Raw genomic sequence first — 21,001 nt, forward strand, 5'->3', positions numbered from 1 at the left:
TTCCAAGCACGCTGTCTCTGACTCATGGTGTTATTTGTGCTAATAATCCCACATATATGCAAATAAATTGCTATACTAATATCAAAATATTATAACTTACATGTACTATAAATTTCAACTTAATTCTCAAAATATTTCATTTTTTTTTTTTGTAATTTCAATTTTTTTCTCAAAATAGTACGACTTCAGTGTCATGATCTTTTTTTTTTCTTCGTGGCACAGTATTATCCTGTTAAAAGCTTTATTGTGTCCGAACTCAAATGAAGTATAGCTGTGAACTGCACTTTCTGTGACTCTCAACCAGAACCAGTTTGGCATATTTTGAGCATCGTGTTCATACAAGAAAACCAGTTTGCCAGTTCACTGTAAACGTCATTCATAATCACTTTAAACTTTATTTTAAAGATGTTTTGTTTTTTTTGTGTTTGCTACCTAATTATTTTGCTTGCCAAATATCTTATTCACAAATGCAAGATTATGAAAGATTCCCCCCATTTGTTTTACTTTCAAGAAGATATTAAATCCTTGTCTACCTCCAAGAACTGAAACTGTATGTTCCCCTTTTGGTGTTTTTGTATAAGTTTCATAGGAAAGATTATGTTTTTCTTATGTGATCATTTTTTTTCCATTTATTTATCTATAAATGTATTTATTTTTAATGTAATTAAAACGTTTTTTGTTGTTGTTATTTTATTTGTATTATTTATTTTTATCAATCTTTCTCACTTCTGAATTTAGATTGCTGTATTGTTTGGGCATCCTTGAACTTTGGGATATATATAAAAAATAAAAAAAAGATCTGTTCACTTTATGTTATTGTCTGGTGCCTTCTAGTGGTCACACAACAGATCTGAATCACAGTGTTGTTTTTTCTATTTTAAAAAACATGTCAGAAAAAACTCATTAAGTGTACATTTTTACAATTTTGACATTTTATAAATTCTCTACATTTAAGAAAAGATGGATATAGACCTTGTTAAATAAATTACTGCAAAATGTGATGATAGATAGATAGATAGATAGATAGATAGATAGATAGATAGATAGATAGATAGATAGATAGATAGATAGATAGATAGATTCTTTTGGATTCTTTTGTACCGCAAATCTGACTTTTTTCTATTTAAATCCTGACTTTCATTAGCAAATCTTTTTTTTTTTTTTTTTTTTTTTTTGAAGTTCTGATTTTTTTCTCGCAATTCTGACTGTCTCACAATTTTTACTTTCTTTTACAATTCTTAACTTTTTCTTACAATTTTGACTTTTTTGGAGTTATGACTTTTTTATTTAGCAATGCTGAGTTTTCTCGTAATTCTGACTTTCTTTAGCAATTTTGACGTTTTTGTCACAAAATTCTGACTTTCATTTGCAATTCTAATGATTTTCCCAGAAATCCGATTTTTTATAAGTTTTATAGATTTTTTATAATTTTTTTTTTTTTTTTTTTTTTTTTTTTTGGAGTTCTGACTTTATCTCGCAATTCTGACATTTTTTTTATATATATATCTTTTTTAGTTTTAAAACTCTTATTTTCTATCAAATTTCCATTCATTTCTAGAAAGCGAGGGCTGAGCTGAGATGATTGTCCGTGAGATCAGCAGCAGATGCTGGCGTTGAGAATTAAACACATGTCTGTACCTCACTCTTCATCAGAAGGTCACCGGAGAGAGATCTGGATCAGGTTCAGGTCCGGCTCAGTGCTTCCTGGCCCAGAGACAGTGGACACAAGCCCACAGAGGCCTTCACGATAAACCCTTCACGTCGCTTCACGTCTCTTTCGCTCTGTGATCGTCCTGCTGAGAACAGAGACAGGATGCAGTTTGTCTGTTATTTTTAGTCGATCCAAGCGTCAGTATGTAGTTGAGTATGAGAAATGAGAAATGTGCTTTTATTATTAAACATATTCCACAAATCAGTACTTGAAATCAGTCAAATGAATCGGAGCTTTGACAATGGAAGTAGTTTTACTGTTAAAATACTTACATCATTAACATTTTTCTTTATTCTCACGACTGTACTGTTAGATGTTTTATTTATTTTGATCAAATTTAGCTAGATGAGTTAGTTTAACCCTTATTCAATAATTTGTATATATTGTACTGTTATATGTATTAAATCATTTTATTTAAATCAAATAAAATATTTTGTTTTCAATATTTTAATCAAATTAAGTCACATTAGTTAATCCTATTTTGTCATTTATATATTTTTGTTTCTCTTAACAAATCTATTGATCTTGTAAATGTGAGGACTACAAACATTTTTACCTGAGATGCAAGTGAAATCTTGGTAGAAAAACAATCTTTCTAAATTAATTAAATCATAATCCATAAACCACTTTTGTTTCTGCTTCTTCTTTTTTTAACTACTACTCTTGCTGCGGTAATTATTACACGTGCTGCTTTATATGTTTTCATGGATAATAAAACTATTAAATAAGTAACATAACTTCACTTTAAAAATGGTGGTATATAAATAATGTTCATTCACAAACTGCTAATCGCAAATAATTACAAAGAAAGGGCAAGTAGCACATTGACGCGTTATATTCAGTTGCTGCAGTTCTTCCTCCGGCCTGCAGGCGGCGGTGCGCCGCTCAGAGCTCTTGACCGCTGGCCGCAGATGAAATGCAGTTTGGCGGAGCGACGCTAAAAACAACGAATGTGTGCGAAAAACACCGGGATAAAACCCCGAAACCTGCCGATTCCTCCCGTGATCCGGTAGATAAGCGATTATAACCACCTGCGGCTCGATAATCGCGCTCGCCGCTGACGGTGTATCCGTTTCGTCGCGACACTTTACGATCAAATAACAAGACAAACCAACGTATCATTATTTCGTTTTCACCTGTGTTACGTTTAAACGCACGATAATAAAACAGACGTGAATGTAAAGGCTTTATTTATTATTTTACCAAGTAGTTAAACTATGGAGAAAAAGCTATATAAATCAGACAGACGTCCTCACCATCAGCAGTCCTCCTCCAGCAGCAGCAGCGGGGAGTCCGGGGGCAGCAGCCCGGCCCACGGGGCGCCCACAGCGGCCAACGCCTTCGCCAACGACGGCAGCTTCATGGAGCTGTTCAAGAAGAAGATGGAGGAAGAGGAGGAGAGGAGGAAGAGACAGACCGAGGAGGAGGAGGACAAGACGAAGAAGAGCTCTGCTGCTGCAGGTCAAGCGCCTCAGGAAAAGAAGCCGCTTGGAGGAAGCAGCTTTGTAAGAACGGCAGTGGACGCGCTTTAGTTTAGCGTAGCACACATGCACACACACTCACATAGAGTGATTCGGGCTCTGTTCGGGTCCCTGCCGCTTCCTGAAGCCCGTGTAACGCTGTCAGTCTGTCCCTGTTTGACTCAGGTGGGCAAGCGGAGAGGAGGCGCGAGACTGGCGCTCAAGACCGGGATGGTGGCTAAAAAACAGAAGCTCGACTCCGAGGTGAGAGATGTGCTCTCCGGTCATGATTTAATAACGGCTAAAATTATCTTTTTATTTGTATAAGAATGGAAAAAAACGCCAGTATAATTTCATTATGACGTTATTTCATGGCGCAAATCCATACAGTACCGCTCACAGAATTTAAATATTTCAACGGTTTCTGGATTAAAAAGGCCGTTGCTATGCAACAGACCAACGGTCCGCGGCGCTTTTTACGGAAGACAGTTTCTGTTAACGTTAATACCAATACCTTTTAAATACTATACTGGTATACTTAAAGGGTTAGTTCACCCAAATATGAACATGATCCCTTAAATTGTTCCCTGTAAAGTCAAACTAGGTGTATGACTTTCTTCTTTCTCACAAAACCAATCGGAGTTATATAAAAAAATATAATGTTAAAGTCACTCGGCGGCTGTTTGCAGTGCTTCAGTCCAAAAGAAGTGAAATAAAAAGCACCCATCCATAATAAAAAGTGCCTCACACAGCTCCGGGCGGTTAACAAGACCTATAGCGAATCCATGCGTTTTTATAAGAAAAATATCTATATTCAAAATGTAATAATCACTTTAGTGTAGCTTTAATGCAACTTTGGTTGAACTTTTGTTTGTACATGTTTAAAATACAATTACTGTAATGATAACCATGGAAATCTACAAAAACTGTAGTTTAACTACAGTAAAACATGTTTCATTTTCAATAAAAGGCTGTTGTACACAAAAATGGGTGATTTATATTAGCATTAACAATAAAAATATAAACCAACTACACAAAAATGTTTTATGTTTGCTAGCAAACAAAGCATTGATATATTGAATGTCCAATTATTTCCCATAACGATATTCCCTTAGACATTTTCAAAATATTCATATACTTTATAATATTGTACAAATGTGTAATTATTAGTTAAATATAAATTTGTGATTTCAGATATTTTGCAAAGCAAAGCGTATTAGCATATTTAATTCTTACATGGTTTTCTAACAGTATATCAGTATTAAAGCAAAGTATTAAAAGAGTCATTTCCAAACAAACTTGTTTTTATGATAGTTTTTGACTCTCTTCGATATTTTTCATTTTAAATTAGTAGGCTTTTGCTACGTTACCTTTAAAGGATACGTTCACATCAAAAATAAAACTTTCCTGATAATTGAAAAGAAATTTAGTTTTTAAGGAAAACATTCCATGACATTTCTCTATATGATGGGCTTCAATGGGGATCAATTTGGACTTTCAGCCCATTGGTTCCAATTGAAGTCCACTATAAGAAACATTTCTGATTATTATCAGTGCTGAAAACAGTTAATATTTTCGTGGAAGCTGTGATACATCTGTGTGTTTGTTGATGCAGGTGGAGGCTGGGAAAGGAGACGCCTGGACTAAATACATGGCAGAAGTGAAAAAGTATAAAGCGCATCAGTGTGGAGACGATGATAAAACCAGACCGCTGGTCAAATAGACTGAACTGCTTCACACTGTCTGTTCCTCTCCTTCAGCTCTTCATTTCCAGGTCGAGTTCTTTTTCCTGTGCACAGTGTTTGATGGGTTCTGGTTCTTTTTGAGACATTATAATTTAGTCCGTGGCATCAGAGCGATCTCGTTCCCCTTGCTGATATTTTGTCAACATGTTTGGTTCTTGAATGTCACCTGATGAAGATTGACGATGATGAATTAAACTCACCGTACCACAGTATCTGTCCTGACTGTGATGTTCAGGTGGTTTCCATTTTACAAACTTCACCACAGATAGGATGCAATGCTTTGTCTTTCTTAAAAATGTTGCATGTTTTTCAAATTCCATCAACTAGTTTAATAATTAAGCTGCTTTAACTCTTCATGCTTCTCAATAGAGCCCTGAATTTCAGCCCGGAACCAATTGGCCCCCGATTTTTTTTTTTTTTTTTTTTTACAGCCCTCGGGCAAATTTTTACCACATAGTTTAGACGTAGGCATCTCCTTATTTTTATATTATAGACATCCATAAATTGCCGTGCTGGTGGAAACAACATGAGACCGTGTTTGTCTGTTCGTTCCTTTAGAGAGAAGTGCATCGTCACGGATTATGATTATCATGGAAGAGTTTTTTATTTGTTTTATTTCATTAAGTAATATTTTAAAGCTTTCTACAGATATATTTACCATGTCTATGAAGCATGTTTTCACTGAGTGTCGGTTCATTTTTGTGAACTGCTCTTGCTCAAGATGCGACTGCAAAAAGCGCATCATGTTTGTTTTCTTTATTTTATAAAAGCACAAAGTTTTGTTGATTATTGTGAGTGCAAGCCAAAAAGTAGACCTTTCACAGCTACGAATAATGTGTTACTCGAGTCTTAACTTTGACTTAACAAAAAATTACAAGGTATCCACTGAAAGAAATGCAAGTGATCGTGCTGGCGTCTCCATGTATTGGATATAGTGCACATTTATCTGGGTCTAACGTTTAAACATTGTTATTGTTATATGCTTCTACTGTTTTATATCTGAAGATTTTCTACAAGTCGTGATGATTTGAGAAGGCTAAACTGATCAAACAAAGGCTCACTGTCTGCCGCTGGCCTCTTGGTAGTTACTTATAAAAACCTACAACTTATATTTAAAGAACATAACATGCTCCAAACGTTTTTCTTAATTAACTTAATACAAAAGCATGAGAAATGTTTCAGAACTTAAAATTAAACAAGAGACATTTCTATTTCTAGTTATTCTTATTTAAACAAATTTTTTTTTTTACATTTCAATCTGCACTTTAGACAGCATTTGCTTTCTTTAAACAGGAAAATCTGGATTTAAACATGGTAAAAAGTTCAGGGTCAAGCACACATTACATTAACAGGGTTTATACAGAGATTCTTAAATTGAATTTATTACCTTTTTACCACCTATTTTACTACCATAACAATATTTTTACAACCAACACGGCTTCAAACTTCAACTGTAGCTGTGTTAAGTGTTAAGTAAAGTGACAAGTAAAGACATGAAATATCTTTCCAAAATGAATTAATAACATATTTAATCACAATTTAATGAGGCAATTATAACTTAATTTCAATGCTGGGAGGGAGAGATAGAGAAAGTCATGAGAGGTTCTGTGTATGTGAGTGTGCATGTGTGTTTGGGCAAGTGAGTGAGCTACATTCGAGTAAGAGGGAACTCTACCATAGGACTTGGATTAATCAAGATATCACAACAGGCCTTGGTCCATAGGATTTACTCAATATGTCAAAGAGTAACAATTACATAAAAATTAGAAGACAGACTGGACCTTTAGAAATAACAGCTACACAATGTGTAATAATATAATATAAAATAATATAGTAAGTGCTGTAACAGTTTATAAAGACCTTGATGTTTGGACGCCAGAACCGTGTGTGTGTGTGTGTGTGTGTGTGTGTGTGTGTGTGTGTGTGTCCGTCCGTCCACCTGGATGTTCCCGTGTTTGGCTCCTGGGATGATCTGAATGCTCTCAAAGTCCCTCCCCAGGATGATGATGTCACAGCCAGAGTAGTCCGCCTGTCCCACGAGCCCCGGACAAAACAACACACACAGTCTAACACTGATAATCACAGAGTTTTACATATTATCTGAATGTAATGTTTTGCTACATTTTAATGTATTTTTTTAAATCGAGGAATCAGAGTTTTAAATGTTTTCATTTACGGTTAATAATCTCTGCTGCTGCTGTTACACTCACAGTCACGAACAGCTTGAATCATCTGGACTTTCTGAGTCAAATATTTTGGCAAAAAAATTTAGCATTTTTATTGTATATTATTTCTTAACATATCAGACAATATCTGCCTTCATTTTGCATGCATCTTGTTTATTCTCGCTTATAAACTTTTTGTTGTGTTGTTTTTTTTCCTCATTTGTAAGTCGCTTTGGATAAAAGCGTCTGCTAAATGTTAATGTAAACTTTTCAAATTATGGCTTCGTTTCCTTACATGAATATCGAAATATTCAACTAGAATAAACACTTGCATGATGCAGTATTAGAATTAGAATTTAATTTGGGGTCCTGAAATACCCTGAACAATGCACAGAGGTTAAGATGACCATTGCTACAAAAATAAAATAAAAATTGAAACTCTTCCTATTTTGTTTTAATTTTCCCTTACTAAATTATACAGTTACTGACGGTGGGATTACTAACAGGCTATTAACAAAAATCTGTCTCTAAACCTCTTTTCTCTTTATTAAAAGTTGATGTAGACAAGAACATGGTAGAATCAAATGCTTTGCAAATCCGCTGGAAACACCTGATCTCAAATGATTCACGAAACGCGCTTCGGAGTCCCGATCTGAATCAAATGTTTTGCAAACTCCGAAGCCCCGATCAAATGATTCCCGAAACGCGCTTCGGAGTCCCGATCTGAATCAAATGTTTTGCAAACTCCGAAGCCCCGATCAAATGATTCACTAAACGCGCTTCGGAGTCCCGATCTGAATCAAATGTTTAGCGGACTCGCTCCGAAGCCCCGATCAAATGATTCGCTAAACGCGCTTCGGAGTCCCGATCTGAATCAAATGTTTTGCAAACTCCAAAGCCCCGATCAAATGATTCACTAAACGCGCTTCGGAGTCCCGATCTGAATCAAATGTTTTGCGGACTCGCTCCGAAGCCCCGGTCAAATGATTCGCTAAACGCGCTTCGGAGTCCCGATCTGAATCAAATGTTTTGCAAACTCCGAAGCCCCGATCAAATGATTCGGGAAACGCGCTTCGGAGTCCCGATCTGAATCAAATGTTTTGCGGACTCGCTCCTAAGCCCCGGTCAAATGATTCACGAAACGCGCTTCGGAGTCCCGATCTGAATCAAATGTTTTGCAAACTCCGAAGCCCCGATCAAATGATTCGCTAAACGCGCTTCGGAGTCCCGAACTGAATCAAATGTTTTGCAAACTCCGAAGCCCCGATCAAATGATTCCCGAAACGACAATAACTTATATTAAAAGCTTATCGGCAACTATAGACATTAATCAAATATAGTATATTTTATTTGTATTGTTAGTATGTTATACATTTAATGTAGCACATGGTAGCAGTTATGCTACCAGTCGAGCAGGTTAGTGAAGTGGTGTTTTTAAACTTTAATCCAAACTAATAGTTACATTTAGGAGACATTTCAGAGGTCAAAACGCCAAATTCATAATAAGGTTATTAGTCAGCAAGTCTTCATGAGAGGTCATTTATTTAGATATTTTAAAGCAATATCAAACCCGTATAAAAAGTAAAACAAAATAAGAAATCTTTTTTTTTTTTTTTACTCATCACCAAAATAATAATAAAAAAAACTTTATGTAGGTCTGTGATCATGTCAGAAACCTTACAGACACACAAAGTTCGGACTAAGGCTTCTGCATTTTTATTTTGCTTTTGTCCTGCAAGTAAACAAATCCTGAAAATTCAAGTATATGACAATGCCCTTCAGCATTTGGTTTTCAGTTTGTTTGAAGGTTTTAAAGGGTGTTTTGTTGGTGAACAGTACCAGAGACACGGATCTACACCAGAGAGGGAGGAACACCGTCACTCACCCGCTCAGCAATATTAATACACACCCTACAAAACAAACACACCCTCACTTACAGAAGTCAACACACACACACACACGTCTCCCCCTCTCCGTCACAGTGATCAGGTCTGTCTGTGTAAACATTGATTCATATGTACAACCCACCGATCATCATTCAGACAAACATAATTTATCAGCATCAATATTCAAATGCATAAAATGGTTCAGTCTCATTGGCTGGCCAGCAGATCATGCATAAAAGTGGGTGGAGTCAGTCCTGGGTTAAGGTTCTGTGATGTCATAAGGTCTTCCTCTTCAAGTCTCCGCCCTGAGTTTGATTGACATCTGCACACAGATACAGAGAGAGAGAGAGTGATGAAGCACAGTGACTCGTCCCGACTGAAGACGAAGCAGCAGCAGACGCCCGCTCAGCGGTTACCTGAGAAAGCCAGCTGTAAGTGTGGAGGCAGAGCGGCCTGAGCCCCTGACATGAGACCCGTTAACACATCTGAGGAGAGACGGGACACAGACAAACACCCCACGCATGAGACACAGATACAATGAGAGGAAACCAATGCATGATGAGCCACGTGATGAAGAGCACAACACACACACACACACACACACACACACACACACACCAGCAGCTAATGAGGACTCACTCGAGCCTGGCTAGCACATCAAAAGTAAATAATCAAAAGTAGTCTGAATTATGGACATCTGTGCAAGACTGAAGGAATGTTACATTTACTGAGTCTTTATTTCATTAACGTACTGAGAGAGTGAATAAACTGTTGATAACTGGTAACTTTCTGTTAGTGGAATCATATTATTCCTGATACACATTTGTCACTTAAAGACTACTAATGCACCATTCATTGATTTAATAATAAACAATTTTTATAAATAATATAATAATATATAAATTAATATAAAGTAAATTATTAAAAAAATATATTTTTATACTATAATTATTTTCAATATAGATTACTAAAAGTCATAGCAGCAAAGGTTATTTTCATGGCAAACTCAAAACAGTAGAAATAATAATAATAATACAACTTCAATAAATAAATAAAGAATGGATATACAATAATTCAACAATATTTCCTTTAAATAATAAAATAAGTATAAAGTATATCAAATATTATATATATTTTTTTAAATAGATCTGTTCATTATATTTCTGAATAGATTTAATGCCTAATATAATTTAGTATGATTTACGATATAATATGACACTGGTTATTCTTCAGGGTTTAAGACTGTATGAAGTCATGACACAAACGAGTCTCAGGAACATTACAGCACTGACACTGATCTCAGAGAAGTAAAGGATGTAAACAGCCTAAGATTATGTAGAATTCACCTTTCTGAGACTTATATATGACTAAAGATTAATAAGCGATCCCATGTTTACTGATGGGTTGGACTCACTCTGGGGAAGGGTGAACCCTGAGCTGCTGGGATTGGTCGAGGCTCCGGTGGTTGCTGTGGAAACCAGAGAGGAAGGCAGATTCAGCAGGTTTGGAAACTGGAACGGGAGCGAGACGGGAATCAGACCTCCCAGCATCCCGAAGCCCATCGGCAGAGACGGACCGGCCGACCCGAGCAGAGCGCTGGAGGACGACACCTGCAGACGACGACGAGGAGGAGGAGGAGGACATCAGCATCATCACCAGCATCAGCATCAAAACACACAGCAGACCTTCATCAAGACCTCCTCAAACATAACACTAAAAAACTAACTTTTGTCTTAAAACACCACATGCCTACGGAGTCCGATGGGTTTAACTGACAAAACTACATTTTAGCAATGGCTCGTATTAAAGAGTTCAAGTAAATCATTACTAACTGAAGAAAATAATTCTAGGACTCTTCTGTTAAAAAAAAATAAAAATGAAATAAAAATGTAAATTAAATAAATTACTAATTAAAAATATCTTTGATGTTAATTAAAATAAAAAAAAGCAATTAAACACAATTACAAAACTACTTATTCTACTAAAATGTAACCAAAAGCATTAAACAATTATTTTTCATCTTTATTTTAATTAGACGTTTTAATTATTTGTACAATTTCCATTAAACATCAAAATTAATTTGATTGAATGAAAAATGAAAAATTTAAATGTTTAAAATAAAAGATTAAACATGAAAAAAAATATTAAATAATTGTTTTACATGTTTATTAAACATTAAAATTACTTATTTTATTTTAATGTACTATTTATTTTATTTTTTATTTTTATTTATTTATTTTTACAATTATTAGAAAATATTACAATTGTTATGATACTATAAATTATTGCATTGGTAAATTAAAAGACAGGCTTTGTCTTTGATCATTAGGAGACAGACCTGTGAGAGTGGAGACGCTGTGGCTGAAGACACAGATGTGATTGTCTTCACCCCCTGATTAGCTCCTCCCACTTGTCTGTGTCGCTGACTGTGATTGGCTGTCCCTGCCACGGCTGACACACTGGTGGCCTGCTGCTTGGTGACCGCTGCAGTTGTTTTGGCGAGTCCAGAGACAGTGTTGCCCTGAGAGGAAGTCTTCTGCCCCGCGGGGGCGCTGTAACCGCTGGAGACGAACCCCGCATGGAAGCCCTTGGAGGCGTGCTGGTGCATGCTGGGTAACGTGGGCAGTCTGGAGACGACGGGCGAGGAGGTGGGTGTGAGCTTAAGGATGTTTGAGCTGGGGTTGTGGGGTGATTTGGTGAGCGTGGCTCGCATGGGTGTGATGAAGCCAGGTTTGGGCGACTCATGGTTTTTGGCTTGCGGTGTCATGTGGAAAGTCTGCATGGGTTTGACGTTTAAAAGCGACGCTGAAGAAGTGGCGGGAGCCGCACGCGATTGTGCCGGGGATGAGCTGGTATGGATGAAGCCTGTTGGTAATGCGACCACAGTTTTTCCCGCCGGAATCTTCTGAGGGGCGTGAAGAGGTGATGCCGTTGGAGGGGGGCGGGGCTTCGCCGAAGACACACCCATTTTCATGGACGGGGTCACAGCTGGTCGCTGAGCAGGAATCACCGAATGTCTCTGAACCGGCGGCGGGACGCCTTTAACAGCTGGAGGTGCGGGCGAGGAGAGCACGCCGGGCGAAGGCAGAGGCGGAGGCGGGGTGCTGCACAGGTGCTGGGACGGTTTGGGCACCTCGGAGGACGGAGAGCTGTTGGACTGGACCAGGTCTTTAGCAGCGCTGCTCAGCATGGCCAGAGCGTGAGAGATGGAGTCCAGCGACGGGGACCTCAGGTCCTCATCCGAGTCCGACAGTAAGACCTGGCGGGGCTCCGCCGGGGACCACGCAGGAGGAGCGGGGTCCACAGAGACGGGTGGAGGAGGGGTGGAGTCCACAGAGAGCGATGGGTGCTGGAGTACACCGCTGACCTGAGGCTTGGGCTTCACCTTCGGAGCCGCTAACATCCTCCTCTTTACCCTGAAAACAGAGCGGTGCAATTCAATCAAGACCAACGTGATACACCATCACCCAGCTTACTTCTGTACTGGGACTATATTAAACATGGAAAACTATTAAATGTTATTATTACTATTTTTTTAAAGGCAAGATATGTGTGTCTTTCTTCAATTAGGAGAATTTAAGAAAAAAAAAATTCTTTAGTTGAACAGTAAAGATTTTTATCCAAAACTAGTCAATGGGTGCTGCCACTTTAAGAGCTCAGATAGATTATACAGGCAAGATCAGATGAATCCCTGTGGCTCCTGAAGATATATTGAGGAGTTACGAAGTGAAACGATCGTTCTGTGCAAGAAACTTTACTTACTTAAAACATTATTAACTGTGAAGTGAAGTCGGCTTCACGAACGAATCAGTCTGTCAGGTGAACTAGTTAAACCAGTTCATCAAATCAGACCGAACCGTCTGAAACAGTCTTGAGTAACACTGATCCACAAGTTACTCAATCAAAACTCACTTTGAGACGCCTGACAGTCACTGTGACTGCAAACCAGTCAACACATCAGCACACATGAGCCTATGATGAATGAACTCACTGTTTATATGTAAAAAGATGAGCTGATGAAAACTAGTTTATTCACTTGATATGCTTTAGACATGTTAGTAGACATACAATCACGTATACAAGATGTGATTGTTTATTTGGATACATAAACTACTGAACTAATGAATCTGACAGAAATCCTATTTCCCTGTTGCCCGAGGCTCTGGATTAAAGGTTATAATGCTGTAAATCACGTTTGGTTTCTTGCTTTGTGTGAACTGTCCCTTTACCAAGCCGCTCACAATAGATCTGCACAAAGTCGGTCAAAACAGCTCGTCTGTGTGTAAAAATAAGCAGTTCGTCAAGAGAACAGGACAAATGACTCACGTGTTTCCAGTGAGATGACTGTGAGCCATCCGGCTCTCTTTAATCAGCATCCTGAGACACACAGAGATGATCATGAGCCACATTCTCTACAGTATCTGTGTTTGAGGGGCTTTGCACTGAAACCCACCTGGCCTGCATCCATCCTTTGGGCCAGAGCGGTTTGACCTCGGTCTCCATGAAGACCTTCAGGTAATCTTCAGGTGAGAGTGACCTCTGACCCTCCAGCTGGTAACAGCCCAGCTTCACCCGCACCAGACTACACAGCAGAGACCTGCGCACACACACACACACACACAGTTGTGAAGTAAGCGTCTTCACCTGATCCGCGGCGTCACACGAGCTTGAAGCTGTGTTTTGTCTGGAGTTGTTGCTCGAGGATCACTTTACTGACTGTTTCCTGATCTGTGTGAGCTTCACCTGAGTGTGTCGTCCCACACAAACTTCTTCCTGGGTCCCATCACTCTTTTACCGGGCTTCTCGTCGTCGTCGTCCTCGGAGCCGTTTCTGTCGCCGTCCTCCGTCTGCTGCCTGACAAACAATAAGAGCAATAAAAGAAGCCAAAAACATTAGGATTTCTTCATTTAATTCATTTTTTTTGTCATTGAATTGCCAGGATTTCCAGAGCCTTGGATATATATATATATATATTTAGTAAACAAACAAATAACAAATAAATGAATACTAATTCTTCTCTTCATTTCTCTTCTTTTCTATTTGGCTTCCTAATCTAGTGGTTTGCATATTGTTTGTTCTTTGACATTGCTTTTGCTCTTTTGTAGCGTCTGCTAAATACATAAATAAATCATGTAAATCACAAACTGTGAAAGTCATTCAAAAATATGATTTCTAGACTTAGAAAGTCCTTAAAAACAAGTGCATTTTTATAATTAATTTACCTTTTTCATTTTTTTTTTATAAACCATTTTTCTAGTTACACCAAAGACAACGATATTTTACTGGTAGAAATTAAAACAAATACATTCAATATATAATACATAAAATAAATATCTAAATTAAGCATTAAGACGTTCCTTTAAAATTTAAAGGAAAAAGTAATTAAAAAATAATAATAATAATTAGTTAACATGACCAATAATTTTACAGCATTTATTAATTTAATATTAATTAATGCATTATTTACTACTGCATTATTAAAATCAAAAGCTGTATTTGTTAACATTAGTGAATTAACATGTAGTAAAAATGAATATTGATCAGGTTAGTCCCTACATTAACTAATGCAGCCTCATGGTAAAGTGTTACCAGTGTTATTTTATCTTTGACTAATCACTTCTGTTCCTCTTTTGTAAGTCACTTCGGATAAAAGCATCTGCTAAACACATGAATATAAATCAAATGTAAGTTGAGCAGAGCGTCTGCGCTCCTGAAATGTGAATGTGAATCGTGGTCAGGTGTGTCCAGGCTCTCACTTGGTGACTCTGGCCATGCAGTGCATGTTGTATCGGGCGATCTGCTCGGGCATGACGCTGCACACGGCCAGCTTCAGCTTGTGCAGCGGCGTCCGCAGCCGGTCGTCCTGGATGTTCAGACTCAGCTTCTTCAGCCGCTTCAGCAGAGCCTCTTTATTACACGGCACGAAGGCCTCCAGATGAGTGTAGACGGAGGCTCGCACCGACACGGGCTGCTCCTGCACCTGCAGCTCGATGCTACACACACACACACACACACACACACAGTGAGACGCCAGATAAACACCAGAGAGAAACTACATCAGCAGCTGAATGAACTCACTCCAGCAGGATGTTGTTCATGTCCAGTGTGAAAAACTTCTTCCTGCCCTCCATATCAAACTGACGAGACGCCTGGGACAAAAACAAGCAGGGTTTTCAGGGTGACAAACAGGTTAAAAATGCATCAAAATATGGAAGGAAAAGACAAGGAAATGAAGAGTTAGTCTGTCAGCTATGATCCTCCACTGTGTGAACAGATGGCACAGATGTGTAGTAATACTGCAGCATGATCTGATCTACTGCTGTCCTTCATCTAACCTTTCCCTCTCGCTGTTCTCTCTATCAGGATGAGCTCTGCTCCTCCTACACCTCTATCTACCTCCAGACCTCCTCTCTCTGCTTCACAGTCTGCTGGAAAGAAAACACCACTCACACACACACACTCACACACACACACTGCTGCTTTGGTGGCTCTGTGCACATGCAGACTACACTGTTTCTGAAAGCGTCACGGCTCATGATCTGCACACAGAGACTGATCCGTGTGTGTGAAGCTCAGCGCTCCCTCACCGTGCGCAGGTCCTCGATGCGTTTGAGGAGGGGAGCAGGAAGGCTGAGGGGAAGCGGTGGAGGCATCAGACCCGTCCTCTGCCCTCGACCCGCTCCTCCTGCTCTCTGACCGCTCTCACTCGCTCCAGGACTGGACGGCCCGGGACAGTCCAGCAGGCTGAAGTCCAGGTCACCCATCAGCTCCTGCAGCACGTCGCTCTCTGTGGCTCCGCCCAGCAGTGACATCACCACCGGGTCAGAGGTCAGATCGGCCATGGTCAGGTCAGAGCTGGAGGCGGTGCTCGGTGGAGCGTGGATGAGCTTTACGGGGGCCGCAGGTGTCTTCCTTCGGATCTTATCTTTCTCACGCGTGAAGCGGCGGATTATGTCGGCCAGAGACAGAGTCTCGTTCATCAGCTTCTTCCTCTTCTTCTTCTCCGGACGGTTCAGAGCCGAAACACTGTCAGGAAGAGACACAAAAGGCTTTTATTTCATACATTCATAAAAAAAGACATGTATAATGTTACTGAAGATTTCAATTTCAATCGTACAAATGACAAATCTGCATCGTAAACAAACAAGTCAATGCATTATTGTAATACAGACTGAAAACATATTTCTCAAGACCTTCATGAACAAATGCAGAAAATGAAAAGGTTTTAAAAGCACACGACTCATCCGAACTCACCCTGGTTTGGATACTTTGAATTTCCTGGGTTTCTTCTCCTCCAGACCGCCGTCCTGCTTCTTTTTCCGTCTCTTTATCATGCGCTCCTCTCCATCCTTCTGTCGATCAGAGCCCAGAACATCATCTCAGTCAAGCCGAGCGTCTCAGATCACACATTAATCACCAGAGACAGACACTGAGAAGAACTGCATGACTCGATCAGACAGAGACACAACTAACACCGCAGTCTGAACTGTGATATGATTAATAATTATAAATCCAGATATTATTAATCCAAACTACCTTTTTAAAAAAGAAAAAATTAAACAGTTAAAGCTATTAGAATATCCAAAAATGCACACTTTAAAGGGTTTAATGCACTTCTCAAGGGTAAACCTTTGCCACAATCGATAGTTATTCCATTAATTTACTGATAGATGATTTAAACATCCAATAATGTCCAATATTGTTAAATAAAAAAGTGCCAATAACTTATAATGCAAAAGTATTTTGTGCATCCCTCTTTGCTTCATTTAGACTACTTTAAAGGTGATTTTCTCAATATTCAGATGTTTTTGCATCCTCAGATTCGAGTTGCATCTCTGCCGAATATTGTCTTATCCTAACAAACCATGCATCAATGGAAAGCTGATTTATTAAATCTCATCTTATGACTGTTTTTGTGCTCCAGGGTCACATATACGGCGGAATGATAAATGGCATGCGATATTTAATGCACATCTTGTCAGTAAAGCGGTTCTGTAATCAGCCGTAATGTGCCTGCTTTCACATGCAGCAAGATGTGCATTAAATGTTGCATGTCATTTATCGTGCCGCCCTAGTCACAGATGTGTATTTCATTATTTGATGGTTTAATAATCATACTAGGTCATGTTGCAGTGTGATGTTTTGATCACAGGTTCAACCCTATCATAAATTAGCACTGATGGACCATAGTTGTGTCTCTCTATATGATGTGTCTGAGGATGAGCAGCACGTGATGAAGAGGATCACCTTGAAGTGGCTGGCGTCTCTCCGTCCGTCCTCTCCCTCGGACTCAGACGCGGCTCTGAACTGCAGCGTGCCGGTGTTGATGTAGAAACCGCCCAGTTTAGTGGTCAGAGACGCAGGAACCAGCTCGTCGTACTGTACAGACATGACAAATGCTAAATTATTTGTAGTCCAAATTATTGTTCCTATGAGAAACAAACCATGGTGTACAATTTTACATTTGAAAGTGAACCTGCATCAGTGTGCAGAGTGAAATATATAATCCATACAGTCATAAATCTATCAGAAAAACACTTTAATACACATTTTCATATATGCATGAGGATGATGGGTCAGACTGGATTTCAAAGTGTTTTTTTTCATTTGGACTAAGATGGGTGGCATCAAATTAGGGATGCTCGATTATGGCAAAAATTACAATTATTTTGGTCAATATTGTAATCACAGTTATTTACCACTATTATGCGGGGGCCATATGACCAAAACTTTATATGAGTGATTTATTTAAAGACATTAATGCTTATCAAATATGTATTTTCTGTAAATAAGGTTAATATGACATATACATTGTTGCAACCAGCAGAATTTCAAACAAACAAACTAATAATTAAACTGAAATTATTATTAATGTCTCGTTTCAGTTTTAGTTCGGGTCTAGTTTTGTATTTATTGCAGTTTATATGAAAAGTTTTGTGTAGCGTAGTACAGAATACTACAGAAATGAATAATTAGGCCTTTCGCAATAATCAATATATCGACTTATTGCGCAATTTATGCACGTAACCTCAATAGTTTTTGGTACCACAAAATATCGCCCATTAAATTTACTTAAAAAGAGCCTAAGAAAAGATGGTCAGGGTTAAACCAGTAGATGGAAGAATCTCCATACAAATTCTTTGTGCATTTTTTTTTTTTTTTTGCAATTTTTGTTAGAAAATGTTTATTTAGTATTTATTCAGGTTTTTTAAGGTATCTTAATATTTTGATACTTAATTTCCATGATCTTAATATAAAAGATAAAAGTTGCATTATTATGCCGTTACATTATGATTATATATTCAGTGGCATAAAATGGTCATTAAAATGACAATAATATCGCTTATCGCAATTATTTCTTGGGCAATATATCGCACAACAAAACGTTGTAATCGTGACAGGCTTATGAATAATCAAATGTAAAATAAAACCTAGCCCACTGTCACTTTAAGTGCCACACGGATCCAAATTACTGTTAAGGGTATTTTCATTCTCAACACTTGACGTTCGTTTATTACATGACCGACGAAGATATACATGAATAATCACCAAGCGCAGCATTTTGACATATTTTTGCATGTATTTTACCATTAAAGCAAAAGCGTTTTCAGCGTTGCAAAAATGGACAGATTGGTGCGCAATAATCGTTTTATCGCGATTATTGCATTTTCATAATCATTGGAGGCCAAAATATTTTTATTGCCCAATTTGGGGTTTTAAACACATGCATGATACTATCAGCACAACGCTGTGATTGAGAGCATTTCAGGAGACAGTCATTAGTGAATCTGTCCGTGAGGATCAACGAATCTCCCGCTCATACTCACCGCCTCAGAGTTGTCGATAAACGGATCCGTGTCATCGTAGCCGTAACCGATATCGATGAGATCCTGCATCCGGTCTTGTCTCTTCTTCTTAACAGTGCTTCCCTGAGACGATAACGCACGTGTCTCAATGTAAAGTCAGTAACACATCTCACACATTATAATATTTCTTTAACATGTCATGACTAGGATTGGCCGTCATATGAAAGATTACATACATATTTGTTCTCAAATTTCCTGGCGAGAGCCTCGACTTCTTGCCGCTCTTTGTCTTCATCTGCAAACGGGTCGCTGGGGTCCAGAGCTGGAGTGAGACCCTGAGGAACCTTCCTCACCTTTAAGAGCAAACCAAAGGAACCCATGTATAGTTCCAAATACCAACAGGCACTTTTATGGATATTTGTATAACTATAAGGATCTATCTGCATTCTAAACGCTTTTGAGATATTGAGCTTCAAGGTTTTTTTTTATTCCATATAGCAAAAGAGATATGGGGAGCAAGTCTCTTTCATACACGAATTATAAATGTTCAATATCAAAATCCTCTCAGATTTGTTAATGGAGATTTGTGGAACAGGTCAAATGCAGACAGAACCTTCTAGTTCTAAAAACGTTCCGCTTGGAATTATGAAGTTCCATCTTGCAAAACATTAACTGAAGCATACATTTTCAAAAAAATACAAACAGTTTACTTATAATTTGTAACTGTATAATAGTTTACTGTATAATTTTTAAAACATAAAATTAGTGCGGTTCAAGGTAGTACAATTGAACGCTTTCTATGACATTTATTTAATATTATTGGACAAATAATTTCGTTTTGTTTTTAATAAAGCATAAAAGGTGCTAGTTATTTTGTCCAGTGTAGATGTTAATTTTAGACATGGGTAAATGGTGGGTAATTAAACATCACTGCAGGAACAGACCAAGCAACTACTGTAAGAAATACTAAATTTGTCGTTGTGCAAGACTGCAAGTGTGATGAATAAATGTATGTTCACATTTAGTCCAGATCTACAGTAAGATCATGTTTACACACACCTCTGCATTCAGTCCGGATTTCTCTCAACATGAGAACAGGAAGGCTGTCAGTCAACACACGACAAAACAAAGTAACCGGTGTTACTTGAAAAAGTAACGCAGATATTTTCTGGTAAAGGTTAAAATAATGCGTTACTTTACTAGTTACTTGAAAAAAAGTAATCTGATAACGTAACTCGTGTTTCTTGTAATGCGTTACCCCAAACACTGGTACTAAATAAATAAATAAGTTTTATCTAAAGTATGTCACAGTGCATGTAGGTCATGTTCGGCTCTCTGGGTTCGAGTTACCGCTAACCCACCTGCAGGCTGGACTGGACCAGCTCGCTGTAGTTGAACTCGGCTGATCGCTGCTCGCTCGGTTCTGACAGGTTCAGGTTCAGGCGGACGGTGGGTTTGGGTTCGCTGAGATCCGATGCCGGTTTCCCGGTACCGAACACCCCCCCTCCGGTGACACCGGCACTTGGTTGATTCTCCTCGTCCTCCCGTCGCCGCTTCTTTGACTCGGGTGCCGTCGGTGTGGTGCTGAATGAGGCGAGCGTGACGAACGGGACTTTTCTCGGGTCAGCCATTGGACCGACTCTCTCCGGTTCTGCGCGAGCCCGAGCACACACAGGCGCGTGCGCACTACCGACTCTTAGCTTCAGCTAAAATTTAAAGCTTACACTGTTAAACAACACTCCACTGGCGGCACGGAACGAAATGAACTCCGTTTTGCGTCATACAATATTCTCTCACAGTGTTGGCGTTGCATCCGTCTCATTTAGTCGAGTGTGAAAGTAGTTTTTGTTTGTCTCTGTTGAATTTCGGCCATTTTCACTGGCAGTAAATATACAAGATGAGGCGGTGGGGTCACAGCGCATGCGCGATTCGAGCTCGACTGACACGCGACCAATCAGAAGTCTCGCAGCGCGCTAAGACCCGCCCACTCTTAATACTCCAGCGGAAGAGGGCGGGGCTGCTTCCGTGCGCGCTGACCGCGGGAGATTCAGAACCGCACAGCAGTGTGATTCATCCCAGTGAGTCGAGTCTTTTGATTCAGTTCACTAAAAGACTCGTTCGGAGACGCAGTTCATTGTTTGCTTATCGTTATTTTATTATGATTTCTAACAACTTATTTTCTCTTTTGACGTCACTGCTTTTTATTGTGTTTATTGGAGGTTTAACAA

The 21,001-nt window shown here is 38.9% G+C and overlaps 2 protein-coding genes across 4 annotated transcripts; one reads left to right on the forward strand and one right to left on the reverse strand.

Annotated features, from left to right (window-relative positions):
- Positions 1-2,591: 2,591 nt before the first annotated feature.
- LOC127941990 (telomerase RNA component interacting RNase-like) lies at positions 2,592-5,125 on the forward strand. The gene is made up of 3 exons (XM_052537503.1): positions 2,592-3,216; positions 3,358-3,435; positions 4,787-5,125. Exons 1-3 carry the CDS (start codon positions 2,929-2,931, stop codon positions 4,892-4,894), a joined length of 474 nt encoding a protein of 157 aa, XP_052393463.1. The 5' UTR covers positions 2,592-2,928; the 3' UTR covers positions 4,895-5,125.
- A 3,649-nt stretch (positions 5,126-8,774) lies between these two features.
- On the reverse strand, positions 8,775-20,681 carry LOC127942000 (ubinuclein-2). 3 transcript variants are annotated; one of them, XM_052537527.1, is made up of 16 exons: positions 20,135-20,681; positions 19,010-19,126; positions 18,795-18,896; positions 17,215-17,346; positions 16,222-16,319; positions 15,555-15,993; positions 15,046-15,116; positions 14,724-14,960; positions 13,711-13,821; positions 13,421-13,564; positions 13,294-13,344; positions 12,311-12,383; positions 11,306-12,280; positions 10,382-10,577; positions 9,384-9,452; positions 8,775-9,289 (listed from the first exon to the last, which is right to left on the reverse strand). In XM_052537527.1, the coding sequence occupies exons 1-16, from the start codon at positions 20,402-20,404 to the stop codon at positions 9,243-9,245; spliced, it is 3,132 nt and encodes a 1,043-aa protein (XP_052393487.1). In that variant the 5' UTR covers positions 20,405-20,681; the 3' UTR covers positions 8,775-9,242. The 3 variants fall into 3 exon arrangements, with proteins under 3 accessions (XP_052393487.1, XP_052393481.1, XP_052393475.1); XM_052537521.1 differs by having other exon boundaries at positions 11,306-12,383; positions 16,222-16,316; XM_052537515.1 differs by having other exon boundaries at positions 11,306-12,383.
- Between the last annotated feature and the right edge of the window lie 320 nt (positions 20,682-21,001).

This window comes from Carassius gibelio, chromosome A3 (genome assembly GCF_023724105.1).
Source record: "Carassius gibelio isolate Cgi1373 ecotype wild population from Czech Republic chromosome A3, carGib1.2-hapl.c, whole genome shotgun sequence".
NCBI classification, from domain to species: Eukaryota; Metazoa; Chordata; class Actinopteri; order Cypriniformes; family Cyprinidae; genus Carassius; species Carassius gibelio.